This window comes from Microcaecilia unicolor, chromosome 4, assembly GCF_901765095.1.
Source record: "Microcaecilia unicolor chromosome 4, aMicUni1.1, whole genome shotgun sequence".
Taxonomy (NCBI): domain Eukaryota; kingdom Metazoa; phylum Chordata; class Amphibia; order Gymnophiona; family Siphonopidae; genus Microcaecilia; species Microcaecilia unicolor.
In genome coordinates, this window is record NC_044034.1 from 308,424,165 (window position 1) to 308,437,605 (window position 13,441).

The 13,441-nt window shown below is 44.0% G+C and overlaps 1 protein-coding gene across 2 annotated transcripts in view; it reads left to right on the forward strand.

The window, feature by feature from the left end:
• Positions 1–439: 439 nt before the first annotated feature.
• The window catches only part of LOC115469316 (zinc metalloproteinase-disintegrin-like NaMP), a 126,444-nt gene continuing 113,442 nt past the window's right edge, over positions 440–13,441 (forward strand). For both annotated transcript variants that reach the window (XM_030201822.1, XM_030201823.1), the window contains exon 1: positions 440–614. In XM_030201822.1, coding sequence (XP_030057682.1) covers positions 560–614 — 55 coding nt within the window. In that variant the 5' untranslated portion in view covers positions 440–559. The remainder of the gene's footprint in view (positions 615–13,441) is intronic.

Consider the following 13,441-nt stretch of genomic DNA (forward strand, 5'->3'; position numbering starts at 1 on the left):
GAGAATCAGGTGCTCAACATTAAAAGTTTATATTTATTTACTTATTTATGGCATTTTATCCCATATTAAACATGAATTAGATTAGAACCTGGGATCATTTAATTTTTTTTTTCTGGAGTAATGCATTGCCCCCCCCCCCCCCCAGGCTCTCTCCCCGGCTATAGCCAGCTCTGAAATTTGGGGGGGGGGGGGGGGGAGAGGTGGACAGGGAGGCGCACATGTGGATGGGGGGGGGGCGCAGAGGTGGACAGAGGAAAGAGCCTGTTGTTAAACATTTACCAGCACACCACTGGTCAGTCCTCACAGAAACAAGCTGAGTGCAATTATCCAGTCAACACTTCCGTCTTCTGCTACAAATACATTCTTGAAACCTGCAGAAGTTGTGCAACTCCTTAGGCAAACATATTTGCTCATGCAGAGACAAGAATAAAAAGGTGCGCTCTCCTTGTTTCTTCTCAGTCGATGAAGAGATAGTGTCAGGGAAGTGAACTTGTACCAAGCTGTAACAAGTTCTTCTTAAATTCTTAACAGCCATTCTCTTTCCATCACCCCACCTGAAATGCATCTTCATTTACTCTGTCTCGCTGCCATCTTGCTACTGGTTGAGCAGAAAGGTAAGAGAAATTTTGTTCTTGGTTATTTCTCACATGGGACAAAGCACTAATTTGTGACTATTGCTGTTCTTAGTGCTCCAGAATCAAAGCATCTCTTTTGAAATGCTAACTTGTTCCACCTCTAACAGACTGTTCTCCCAGCAATAAGAACAGGAAACTATAAGTCAAGTGATCCTCAGGGAATTGTGAGTTCAATCCCTGTACTCCTAATGGCTGGTATGGCTAGAAATCTTATGTTCTTTCTTGATGTTTCAGTTTGCCCAGCTGTAGTCCAGTAATGATTAAACAACTACAGCAAGGGAAAAGGGGATTTGGATTTAGCTTAAGCATTTCTTAGTCGTTCAAGGCGCGGTACATTCAGGTACTGTTTTTGTTCTCACCTGGTAGACTGTGTTTGTACTGAAGAAGCATATGCATTAGAAAGGTTGCTGGGATGAAAGTCAAATTACTGTGCTAGCCGTAGATAACACATGACTGATTGTCACAAAATAAATAGCTTTTTTTTTGTTCATTTATATTCATTAATCTCCTTTACCTAATGCCCAAAACAATATACAATCATAAAACCTAAACCGCCATCAGTGTAATGAAGCAACACTGATATTCAAAGTCTCTTGTTTAATTTGTACAAAGGTCTGCCGTGATATTTAATGAGTTAATTGAACTATAATACCCTGGGTACGTCTTTGAAGTCTTCACAGAAGGGTCTATTATATCTTTCATCTTTATCGACCATTTGTTAGTTATGAGAAACTTCTCTTCCAGTTACCTGGGTGCTGTCCTCTGGAATAAGTTGTCACAGTCTGTGAAGGAGAAAAACAACTACCTGTGATTTTTCAAGAAATTGAAGCTGAATTTTTAAGCACTATTTTGGTACTGAAGTAGGGGTACTTTTTGTTTGCTATTTTATTTGACAGTTACCAGATGTTTTGTATCATGAGCCATTCAGCTTATACAAGAAGAGGTATATAAATTAAATGAAATTATATAAAAATAATACCTGAAATCCAAAATTAACATACATGAAATAAACATTCAAAATCAAACCAGAACAATATCAGAAAGAAAAATTACTTATTTATATTATACTTAAACTAGATCTGTTGTCCTCTGCTTTTTTCCTGCATTGTGTCCTTACTGAAATCCTGCTCACTAAGATGCAGTTCCTTCTGGAGATAAGCAAACAAAACTAACTTCACATATAATTAAACTATTGTAAGCTCTGTTGAGCAGGGACTGTCTTTTCATGTTAATTTGTACAGCGCTGCGTAAGTCTATAGTAGCGCTATAGAAATGTTTAATAGTAGTAGTAGTAGTAGTAGGAATCTTTTACTGGAAAATGAGTTTCAGCTAAATGGGTTAATTGGTCTTTTTCTGCCATCCTCTTTGAAGTTACCATGGTTGGCATTTCTCTGATGTTTCCGCTGTGTGTGGTTTTTGTTCAGGAGTTGTTCAACTGTTAGCTTTCCCCTTTGTGGTGAAGAGGTTTCCCGCCTGTTTGCATAATGAACAGCTTGATGAATTAGACCAGGAGCTCTAAGGCTAAAAACAGAGCAGACAGCATTCCTAGCCTCCTTTCAACACAGAGTGGAACAGCTTGCGAACTAAACAGCAGAACAAAATATTCAAAGGAAAAATAAAATCTGAGTATGTTAGTAAAATAACACACGTATATCTTCAGTCTGCTAAAGTGGTGTAGAATGCCAGACTTCCCGAGTCCCACTGTCCCATGAGGAACACGTTATTAAAAGGCAGCCAGCACAAGTTCATCAGTTCCTTTCAATGTTACTGCACCTCATCCTTAGGTACAAGAGGGGATAGTTAGCAGGAATTACAGCTCACTTGGGGGCAGGGGCGTAGCCAGACTTCGGCGGGAGAGGGGTCCAGAGCCCGAGGTGAGGGGGCACATTTTAGCCCTCCCCCGGCACCGCCGACACCCCCCACCATTGCCGACTCCCCCACTGCCGCCGTCTGCTGCCACCACCAACTTTGACCCCCCCCCCCTGCCGACGACCCTCTCGACCCCCCCACCTACAACCCTCCCCCGCCGTCGCCTACCTTTGCTGGTGGGGGATCCCAACCCCCCGCCAGCCGAGGTCCTCTTCTTCCTTCATTCTGTTTCTGAGTCTGACGTCCTGCATGTTGTACATGCAGGACGTCAGACTCAGAAACAAAACAAAGGAAGAAGAGGACCTCGGCTGGCGGGGGTTGGGGTCCCCCGCCAGCAAAGGTAGCAGATGGCGATGGCGGGTTGACGGTGGGTTAGCGGCGGGAGGGGGGTCGAGAGAGTCATCGGCAGGGGGGTCCAGGGCCAAATCTATGGGGGCCCAGGCCCCCGTGGCCCCACATAGCTATGCCCCTGCTTGGGGGTCCTTTTACTAAGGTGCACTGAAAAATGGCCTGCGGTAGTGTAGACATTTGTTTTGGGTGCGCACAGATCCATTTTTAGCGTGCCTTCAAAAAATACCTTTTTTAAAATTTTGCTGAAAATGGACATGCGGCAAAATCGAAATTGGAGTGCATCTATTTTGGGTCTGAAACCTTACCGCGAGCCATTGACTTAGTGGTAAGGTTTCACATGTTAACCGTGTGGTAATCGTCTATACACATAGAATGACGATTACTGCCCGGTTTCAGCTGCATGACATAAAATAAAAATTATTTTCCGGTGCGCGTAGCAGATGCGCATCAAAAATGAAATTACCATAAGGGCCACATGGTAGCTGGGCGGTAACTCCCAATGTCTGAAATATATTGGGGAAACAAGTAGGGTGAAACATTTCTGCTCTTTGCCCACTTGTGAAGCTGTTGTGTGGATCAGGCTCCAAAATTAGTATTAAAAAAAATTCCCTTTCCATTCCAAAATTAGTTTACATCAGAAATTTCAAATATTATTATTTTGTTTCTTTCTTTCTTTCTTTCTTTTAGCATAATCAGGATTTTCTTTTATTATTAAATTCTTTATTGCAAGACAAGGCAGGCTTCCCAATCAAAGTTCCTCTAACAGTGTATTTTATGCAGATTTTTCACACAACTAGAGAAAAATATTTTAAAAAAGTTGAAAAGGACAAGGTCAGTTTGCTTAAGTATGTTTCTTCACACACATTAAAGAAATACAGAAAAATATATTTGGCAGTTTCCTAATCCCAGCTATCTCAAATGGAGTAATGCTGTGTGTAATACATAGTACCATGACGAATGATGGTAATGTCCTGTGTGGTTCATCCAATATGCCCAACAAGGCAGCCAGAATTGTACTTGATACTTCATGCAGGTTACAGCCCTCCAGTGTGCCCTCTAAGGTGAACACGCTCATACAAATTGGGAACAATGCTCACTTAAGGTCAATGCTTGCTCACTGTCTTGTTCCTTCCCTATTTTCCCCTCCACCGATGCCCCGACACACCTCAAGCACTCAGTCAGTAGAGGAGGGAACCAACCATGATCAGAGTGCAGATCCCTCTTTTGCAGGCAGATTTGTGGAGGGGAGGTTGGGATCAGCAGTGCCCCTGAACCCTGCCTTCACTGCTGACCCTAGGGAGGGACTGACCGGCTCTCAGGACAACTGAACGTTTTTAGGGAGGATGAGCAGGGCATATTCTATGCTGTCATAGGTTTTGACTGTATAAGTATATTTGGTCCCTGTTTCTCCAATTAGTACCTTTCCCCAAAGTTCTTACAAAGTGAAGTACAGGTCATTTATGGGTGTAGATATCTACTTGGGCTGCCGTTAAGATGTGTTATTTCACCACTAAGGGGGGAATTCATCAATCAATGTTAGAGCCTTAACATGACTTAAAAGACCCTAACACTTCCTGACCTAAAATACTGTGGCGATAAGTAAGTCGCTGTGTGTTAGGTGGTAATAAGATACAAAATATGCAGATGCATGTTTGGCATCTCATTACTATGCAAATACCCCAACATGACTTGTGGTGATACACCACAAGTCAATTTAGGGCCAAAAAGCACAGCAAAATAACTCCAGCTTTTTGCTGGGGTAATTTTACCCTCCGGGAGCATCAGGCCACTAAGCAAGGCTAACAGTAAAAAAAAACACGTCAACAGTAGCCCACATTGATAACTTCCCCCTTAATTGTTGAAGATCGCATATTAGAGATAGTTTGAGAACCACTGGTCTAGTAGGTAATGTCTGTGAAATACAAGTTCCACTCTTCTGCAAAGAACCCATTAAGTGATCCTAGACAAATCAGTGTAGCTGGTAGTAGTCTGAAAATTTAAATTAAAAATGGATATACTGCTGCTAATACGTGAAGGTGTCCTTCTTAATGCAGCTTTCCCATAACCACCAAAGAAAGATTCAAAGAGTAACACCAGCAAACAAGACAAAGGAGAGGAATTTTACAACAGAAATGCAGGGGGTGTGGGATGAGTGGCTAAGGCAAGGGGAACACTGATAGTGTTCATGCTACGGTTTGCATGAGGATAAGGATGATATGCATGCCTATGTCAGACTTAGAGCTTTCTAGAAGTTCTTAGTCTGTACTGTGTGAGGGACTTAGTTTAGATGTAAGAGGTCCACTGATCTAGTTGCCATTTTATTAGTGAGTCTTAATGACACTGGGTGAAAGTATTTCTAGGCATTCTCATTTAATAGAATTGCAGTTAATCACTGTTACAGAAGTCTTCTTATCTGTTTTTAAATAAGTGGATGTTTCAAAGTTATGTCACAGTGCGGCTCATTTTCAAAGCACTTAGACTTATAAAATTCCATAAGTTACTGGGACTCATTTTCAAAAGAGAAATGCGTCCAAAAAGTGGCATAAATCTGCATTCGGATGTTTTTCTCACAAAAACGTCCAAATTGGTATTTTCAAAACCAATTTTTAGACATTTTTCTATGACGTCAGTCAGAAGTGCATTCAAATCACAAGGGGATGTGTCAGGGACATCTTAAGGGTGGGATCTGGGCGTTCCTAACACTTGGATGTTTTTTTGCCATAGTAGAACAAAACAAAAACATCCAGGTCTATAAGTTGGACATTTTGGTCTAGACCTGTTTTAATGAATAAGCCATAAAAAAGTGACCTATGACCAGATGACCACTGGAGGGGATCAGGGATTGCCTCCCATTACTCTCCCAGTGGTCACTAACCCCCTCCCAACCCCCCAAATGTGATTAAAAACATTACTTATCAGCCTCTATGCCAGCCTCAGATGTTATACTCAGGTCCATTAGAGCAGCATGCAGGTCCCTGGAGTAGTCTAGTGGTGGGTGTAGTGCAGTGGCATCGCGAGGGCAGCTGACACCCGGGGCGGGTCGCCGCTGCGCACCCCCCCCCCCCGGGTGCAGCGCAGCGCTCCCTCCCCCCTCCGGAGCGCACCCCCCCCCCCGAGAAGAACATACCTGGAAGGCGGTGAGGGGTGGGAGAGCCAATCCGCCGCGTGCACGCCGCTGGGGGGTGTCGGCGCCTCGCTGGTTCCCTGCTCTCTCTGCCCCGGAACAGGAAATAACCTGTTCCGGGGCAGAGAGAGCAAGGAACCAGAGAGGCGCCAACACCTCCCAGCGGCGTGCACCCAGGGCAGACCGCCCCACCGCCCCCCCTTTCTACGCCACTGGTGTAGTGCACTACAGACAGATGGACCCAGACCCAGACCTCCCCCTATCTGTTGCACTTGTGGTAGAAACTGTGAGCCCCGCAAAACTCACCAGAAACCCACTGTACCCACATATAGGTGCCACCTTCACCTATAAGGGTTATTGTAATGGTGTACAGCAGTGGCGTAGCTACGTGGGGCCTGAGGGGGCCGGGGCCCCCGCAGATTCACCCAAGGACCCCCCTCCCGGCGAACCCGCCCCCGCCGCCGCCTACCTTTACTTTTGCTGGCGGGGGATCCCACTCCCCGCCAGCCGACGTCTTCTCAGTCCTTCCTGCACTTCAATTTGTTTGCTGACGTCCTGCACGTAATTATACGTGCAGGACGTCAGACTCAGAGAACAGTTCTGTTCTCTGAGTCTGACGTCCTGCACGTACAACGTGCAGGACGTCAGCAAACAAATTGAAGAGCGGGAAGCGACTAAGAAGAAGACGTCGGCTGGCGGGGAGTGGGATCCCCCGCCAGCAAAAGTAAAGGTAGGCTGCAGCGGCGGCAGGTTCGCGGCGGGAGGGGGGGCGGCAATGTCGGCGGTGGGGGGGGCGGCGCCGGGGGGAGGGCTAAAATGTGCCCCCTCCCCCCGGGCTCGGACCCCTCTCCCACGGAAGGCTGGCTACGCCCCTGGTGTACAGTAGGAGGTAGTCAGTTTTGGGGGGCTCAGTAGACAAGAAAAGAGAGCAAAGGTGAGATGTGTATCTGGGAGCATTTATTTGAAGTCCACTGCAGTGTCCCCTAGGGTGCCCTATTGTTCTCCTGGGATGTATATGTGACCAGTCTACTACGAATGCTGGCTCCTCCTATATCCCAATGACTTGATTTTGTGCATTTTTCACTTGGACTTTTTTTTTAATGGACCAAAAAGATAAACACACAGAGCACAAAAACACCTAGCAAACAGCCTTTTTGAAAATGACTATATTCCCCACTTGAATTTTAGATCTTTTAAGCAAAATTGGACTTAGATGTCATGTCAAAAATGCCCTTCATGTAACTTTGTAAGTCTAAGTGCTTTGAAAATACTCCTGAGTGTTTCACATATTCCTAAGTATGACTTTAGGATGATATTGTTCCTTGACTGGCAGAATGTGGGCCTTGTTGCACAGGTATAGTAATTCGTCCTTGCCTTGCTATTATCGATGTTAATTGGCATCAATTTTATTCCAGTTAATATCTCTTTATTTACTCAAAGGAACATGAGATGTGGGAAAGAATCAGGCGAGTTCCTAAGCCTCAGTCCTAGTCCTGGCCCCGTCAGTGTCATCATATAACTGATCATTTTATAGTGCACATCATTTTAATCAATGTGTCATTGTCCCAGAAAGAGGGGGGGTATGATATAGTTGCTGTACTCTTTTGCCTGTAAAGTTCTGGTGTCTTCAGTTCGTGAGATACATTTCATTATATTTTCAAAATCCTCTTTTCTTTACTTCTGCTTTGGTCCCTGGGAACTTCCTCTGTTTGCAGATACTATACTGAATCATACTCAGATAAAAGTTTTAAAAAAAAGTTTTATACACACTAAGGACCAGATTCAGTAAATGCTGCCCAAATTTGGGCACTGAAAAAAAATCAGCACCCATCGCTATTCTATAAAGAGCATTCTGGGTTAAGTGCCCTTTATGGAATAGTGAGTAGTGCTGATTCCTGTGCCCAAATTTGGGTGCCAGAACTTATGCCTGCTGAAATCAGGTGTTATTCCTGGTGCCCAGTTTTATGGAATAGCACGTAACAAGATGTGCATGCAAACCTAAATTGATGCCAATTAACATTAATAATTGATAGCACCCAATTATTGACATTAATTGGTTCATTATCTAATTTAGTTGCATCTCTGGATCACACCCAAATCTGGGCATGCAGGTTTGAGTGCCCTTTATAGAATCCCCTTGTAAGAGTGGAGGAGTAACCTAGTACTTAGCACAGTGGGCTAGGAACCAGGGAAGCCAGGATTTGAATCTTATTGACAAGTCTTGAAATTTTGGACAAATAGAGCCAGGACTAAGGAGTGGCAAAAAGGGTGGCTGCCCAAGGTGTCATGCATCAAGGGGCATAAGGAAACTCCTTTCTTCTAACTCCCTTTCTTCTATCCTTCTCTTTGTTCTCCATTATACCCATCTTCCCATGCTGAATGAACCACCACAGGTTACCCACACTCAATCCCCCTCCCACCATACATTCCTATAGGCCTGCAACAGAAGACATGTTTAATCTGACATCATCCCCTTCCACCTTGGGGCCAAATCTTGTGGTTAGAGCTGTGAGATTTGGTCTCATGGCAGCAGGGAATGATGGCAGATTGTCATGTCACCATGTGGTGATTGACTCACCATTCAGATAAGTCATGGACTTATATTTTGGTTTAGTACACTTTCATGATTGATGAATGAGATTTTGGAATCACATGTATTTTGACTAAGATTGGAGTTTCAGTATTATGGATAGTGCTTTCTTTAAAATTTTCACTATTATTCACTGAATGCAATATTGTGAACTGATCACACTAAGGACCTCTGTGATGGTGTGGAGCTTGTAAGTTCTAGAAAACTAATGGGTTTCAAATCAGTAAATATTGAGCATTGTGGTTTTTATTACTTCCACGATATGACTCATGTTACAAACTGAAGGTTTCTTAAATATACATTGAAAATTTTTAAAGAAAAAGTTCAAACAGATTTTTTAGTGGTCCTACTATCCTCAGTACTTTGTTGGCTCTCAGGCAAACTTTTTCAGATGGACAGTAGGGAGGAACAGTGGGAGGGGAATTGAGTGTGGGTAATCCCATAGTAACCTGTCAAGTCTGGGAGGATGGGGAGAGTGAGAACTGAGGGAAGGAGGGGAAAGAACTTGCAATGGAGAAGCCAAAGTGAGAAGGGGGGTAGCTTTTGAAGAGTGGAAGGATGTGATGAGAGATGGACATTAAGAATGAAGAGCCTCTTTAGAGGGAGAGAGTGAAATGGGGTAATGTCTTCAGGAGGGTGGGGTTAAAATGAAAGAGGGGTTGAGAAGGATGAAGAGCATCCAGAAAGAGGGAAAGGTAGAAGAAGGAACAGCATCTGGAAGGAGGAAGGCAACAGGTGTGAAGAGGGATAGGGTGTCTATAGAGAAGAAAAATGCAAGAACAAAGGGAAAAAGAGTGTCTTGAATGATTATCCAGCTTATAATCGAAAGTGATCGCCGGCTATCTTCCAGCACAAATCGGGAGATGGCTGGCGATTTCTTAAAAGCGGCGAAATCAGTATAATCGAAAGCGGCATTTTAGACAGCATCGCCGCTTTCCCGTCACTTCGCCGGCGAAAGTTCAAGAGGGCGTGTCGGTAGATTAGCGACGGCGGGGCATGGGCATGGCTACCAGATGGCCAGGTGTCGCCGATAATGGGAAAAAAAAGCGGCGTTAAGCAGTATTTTGCTGGGTTTACTTGGTCCTTTTATTTTCACGACCAAGCCTCAAAAAGGTGCCGCAAATGACCAGATGGCCACTGGAGGGAATGGGGGATGACCTTCCCATACTCCCCCAGTGGTCACCAATCCTCTTCCAAACTAAAAAAATAAAACTAAAAACCTTTTTTGCCAGCCTGTATGCCAGCCTCAAATGCCGTACCCACCTCCATGACAGCAGAATGTGTTGTATCCTCCAACAGCCTTTCCCTGGTTGCGATGTGGCTCTCGGGTGAGTATGACACCTTTTCTGTTAGGTGCCCTGCAGAGTCACATTAGCAATGCATTGTGGTGGGTGTAGGGTACTGGACTCTACTCCCATGGTGCTTTTCCCCCCTGCTAACTGGGTCAGAGTATGCCCTGTTTTGTTTCCTGTTGTAGTCCATGCGGTAGTGTCCATTTTTGTAAGCCAGTTTTAGTTCCCTTTCCTGTGTTACCCACGTTAGAGAATGTAGTTCTTACCTTGAATGGTGCTGAAGAGGGCATTGTACACCATTGTGCCAGCTCTGACCTACTGCTAATCTTAGTACCAGGGGACTCTTTGCCAGTGGGGCACAACCTCTGATCTGCAGTTAACTGTGAGTAAACGTGGTTATTTCAAGAAAGGACTTTTTCAGAGAGATTAGTCTTCAGGTGTGAACTGGTGTGCCAAAGTTATACAGCAGCAATAAGTCTTAGAGGCTGTATGCAGGTCCCTGGAGCAATTTTAGTGGGTGCAGTACATTTGTGGGTAGTGGGTTTGGGGGGGGAGGTTGGGGGGCTCAGCTCCCAAAGTAAGGGAGCTATGCACGTGGGAGCTTTTCTGAAGTCCACCGCAGTGACCTCTAGGGTGGCTGGTTGGTGTCCTGGCATGTCAGAGGGTCAGTGCGCTAAAAATGCTGGCTCCTCCCACGGCCAAATGCCTTGAATTTGGCTGGGGTTTGAGATGGCTGACATAACTTTCCATTATCGCTGAAAAACAAACCCGGCCATCTCAAACCCAGCGAACTCCAAGGCATTTGGCCGGGCTAAACCGTATTATCGAAAAAAAAGATGGCCGGCCATCTTTTTCGATAATACGGTTCCGGCCAGCTGTAGCGCCACCGCCAACATAGATCACCGGCGATCTATTTGGCCGGCGACGTTCGATTATGCCCCTCTATTTCATCCTGAAACAAACTAACAGATGTTATGCTAGTTAAAAGTATTTAATACTGTAAGACCTCTGTCCAAACTAGATGCCCACTTTTCTTTACAAAATAGGCATAAAATAAGCACCATAACCAGTACCTTAAATGGAGCCCCTGTTACCTTTGATGTGTGGACATTTTACTTTGGCTTACTCCTATATTGCCACCCCAGATTTATCTGTCTAGAGCCCTGATGGCGAACCTATGACATGCGTATCAGCACTGACACGCGTAGCCATTTTCAATGACACGCGGCGCCGCCGCAGTGTGGTCCGCCCTCCCTCCTCGCTCCCGGAAACTAACCTTAAAGCCTCCTTTCATGTCGCAGCAGCAGGGCAGGCCACTCCTTCCTTCCGTGTCCTGACCTCGCCTGACGTAACATCCGCTAGGGCGGAGCACAGAAGGAAGGAGGAGAGGTCTGCCCTGCTGCTGCTTGCTGCAACGTGAAAGGAGGCTTTAAGGTTAGTTCCGGGCCCGGTAGCGGGTGGAGGGGGGGCCTGGTGACCTCGGGTGGGCAGCGATCTCGGGTAGGGGGGCCCGGGGGCGGTCCTAGTAACAGTGATTTTTGTTGAAGTGACACACCACCCGAGTTATGCTCGGTTTTTTGGTGAATTTTGACACACCAAGCTCAAAAGGTTGCCCATCACTGGTCTAGAGGTTCAATGGGCAATTAATCTCTGGAATTCCTTGCCAGAGAATGTGGTAAAAGAGTTAGCATAGTAGGTTTAAAAAGTTTGGACAATTTCTTAAAATCCATAAACCATTATTATAGTAGACTTGGGGAAAATTCACAACTTATTCCTGGAATAAGTAGCATGAAATCTACTTTATTGTTTTTGGGATCACCAGGTACTCATGACCTGGATTGACCACTGTTGGATACTAGGCTTCATGAAACTTTGGTCTGTCCAAGTGCAATGATGGTTATGTTCTTATGGTCTGTTGGTCTCCCTGTCTCCATCTTGACTGACAGAATATTGGGCCCTGACAGGTCCTGAGAAGAACCACTGCTCTTTTCAACTCTCTCCCCACTCTCACAAATAAAGCAAATGTGATTTAAAAAAAAAAAACCTGTGTATGTATGGTAGGGAGGGGGTATACTTATGAATGTCTGTCTTGGGTGCAGAAAAAGCTGGTCTCGGCTCTGTAAGCAAATCACTTCATTGTCTCATGTACAAAATTAGATTGCAAACTCTTTGAGGGGCATGGAAATACCCATGATTCCTTAATATCATTCAGCAAGAATTACTACTGAAAAGATATAAACTTTAAAAAATGTTATATAGAAAGTCTAGTTTGTTTCTCTAGCATTATGGGAGGGGGGTTATCAACCTGAGCTACCATTAAGTCATATTATTTTACTATTAATTCCAATTATTAGTAACTGGGAGAAGGGAGAATTAGTTACATGGCTACCATAAAGATGTATTATTTTACTGTTAGCCCCTGTTATTGATAACTAGATCTCATTGCATGAAATGGGGTCTCTGCTAGAATACCTATTGGTGGTAAAATAATACCTCTTAATAGTAGCATACATTGATGGTAATCAACATTGATAACATTCTCACTTAGTGGTTAAATTAATACCTTTTTAATAGTAGCCCAAGTTGATAACATCCTCCCTTAGTGCTAAAAACATGTCTAAATGGTAGCTCACATTGATAACTATGAACTATGCCCCTTAATGATTCTTACAGTTCTACTGTTTGTTTAATCGTGTGCTACATTACATGCACAAAGACTATTTTTATCTGAATATGATTCAAAACAGTGTGAGAGCACACAGGAAGTTAATTAGCAAATCTGATGAGCGTTATCAAGAATCAAATTCAAAGAAAAAGGAATTTAAAATACATGACATAACGTAGGGCTTCTTTTACAAAGCTGCACTAGCAATTCCCATGCAGCAAATGAGAGGATGCCCATAGGAACTGAATTTAGCTTTGTAAAAGAAGCCCTTAAACACAAGAAATAGAACATACAGCATCCAGGGAATCTAAATCCCTTATGTGTTTGCTTTCTAATCAATTTTCAGATGGGATGTAACTGTATATAATACTGAAGGAGTCTAATAAACCCTTAATAAGATTTTGCATTGATGTGCAGGCCTCCACTGAGACCAAGTACCACATCACCAAAGGACAATGCTAATGATACCAGAAAATCTTAGTGACTGCCACATACCTCAGCAAAATGTTACATATTCTTTCTTGCTGGGAGTATGCAATAAATACATTTGGAAGGTAGCAAACAGAATTATGTGTCATAAAAGAAGGAATAACCCTTAGAGAACTGTTAATGCTTATCTCTGGGAGGGCACCAAGACATAGGGCACATTTTTTCAGAATAGTGCAGATCTGAGTTTTCAGGTTGTAGGTAATGCTGCTTCATGGTGTAATGGTGAAGGGGAGATATCCATTCTTGCTGTTTTATCATAAGTTGTTATAGGACAGGCTTTCCTACTTGGTCACTGCAACTCAAAAAAGATATAGCAGAATTAGAAAAGGTGCAGAGAAGGGCAATAAAAATGATAAATGGGATGAGATGACTTCCCTATGAGGAAAGACTAAAAAAAACTAGGGCTCTTCAGCTTCAAGAAGAGAT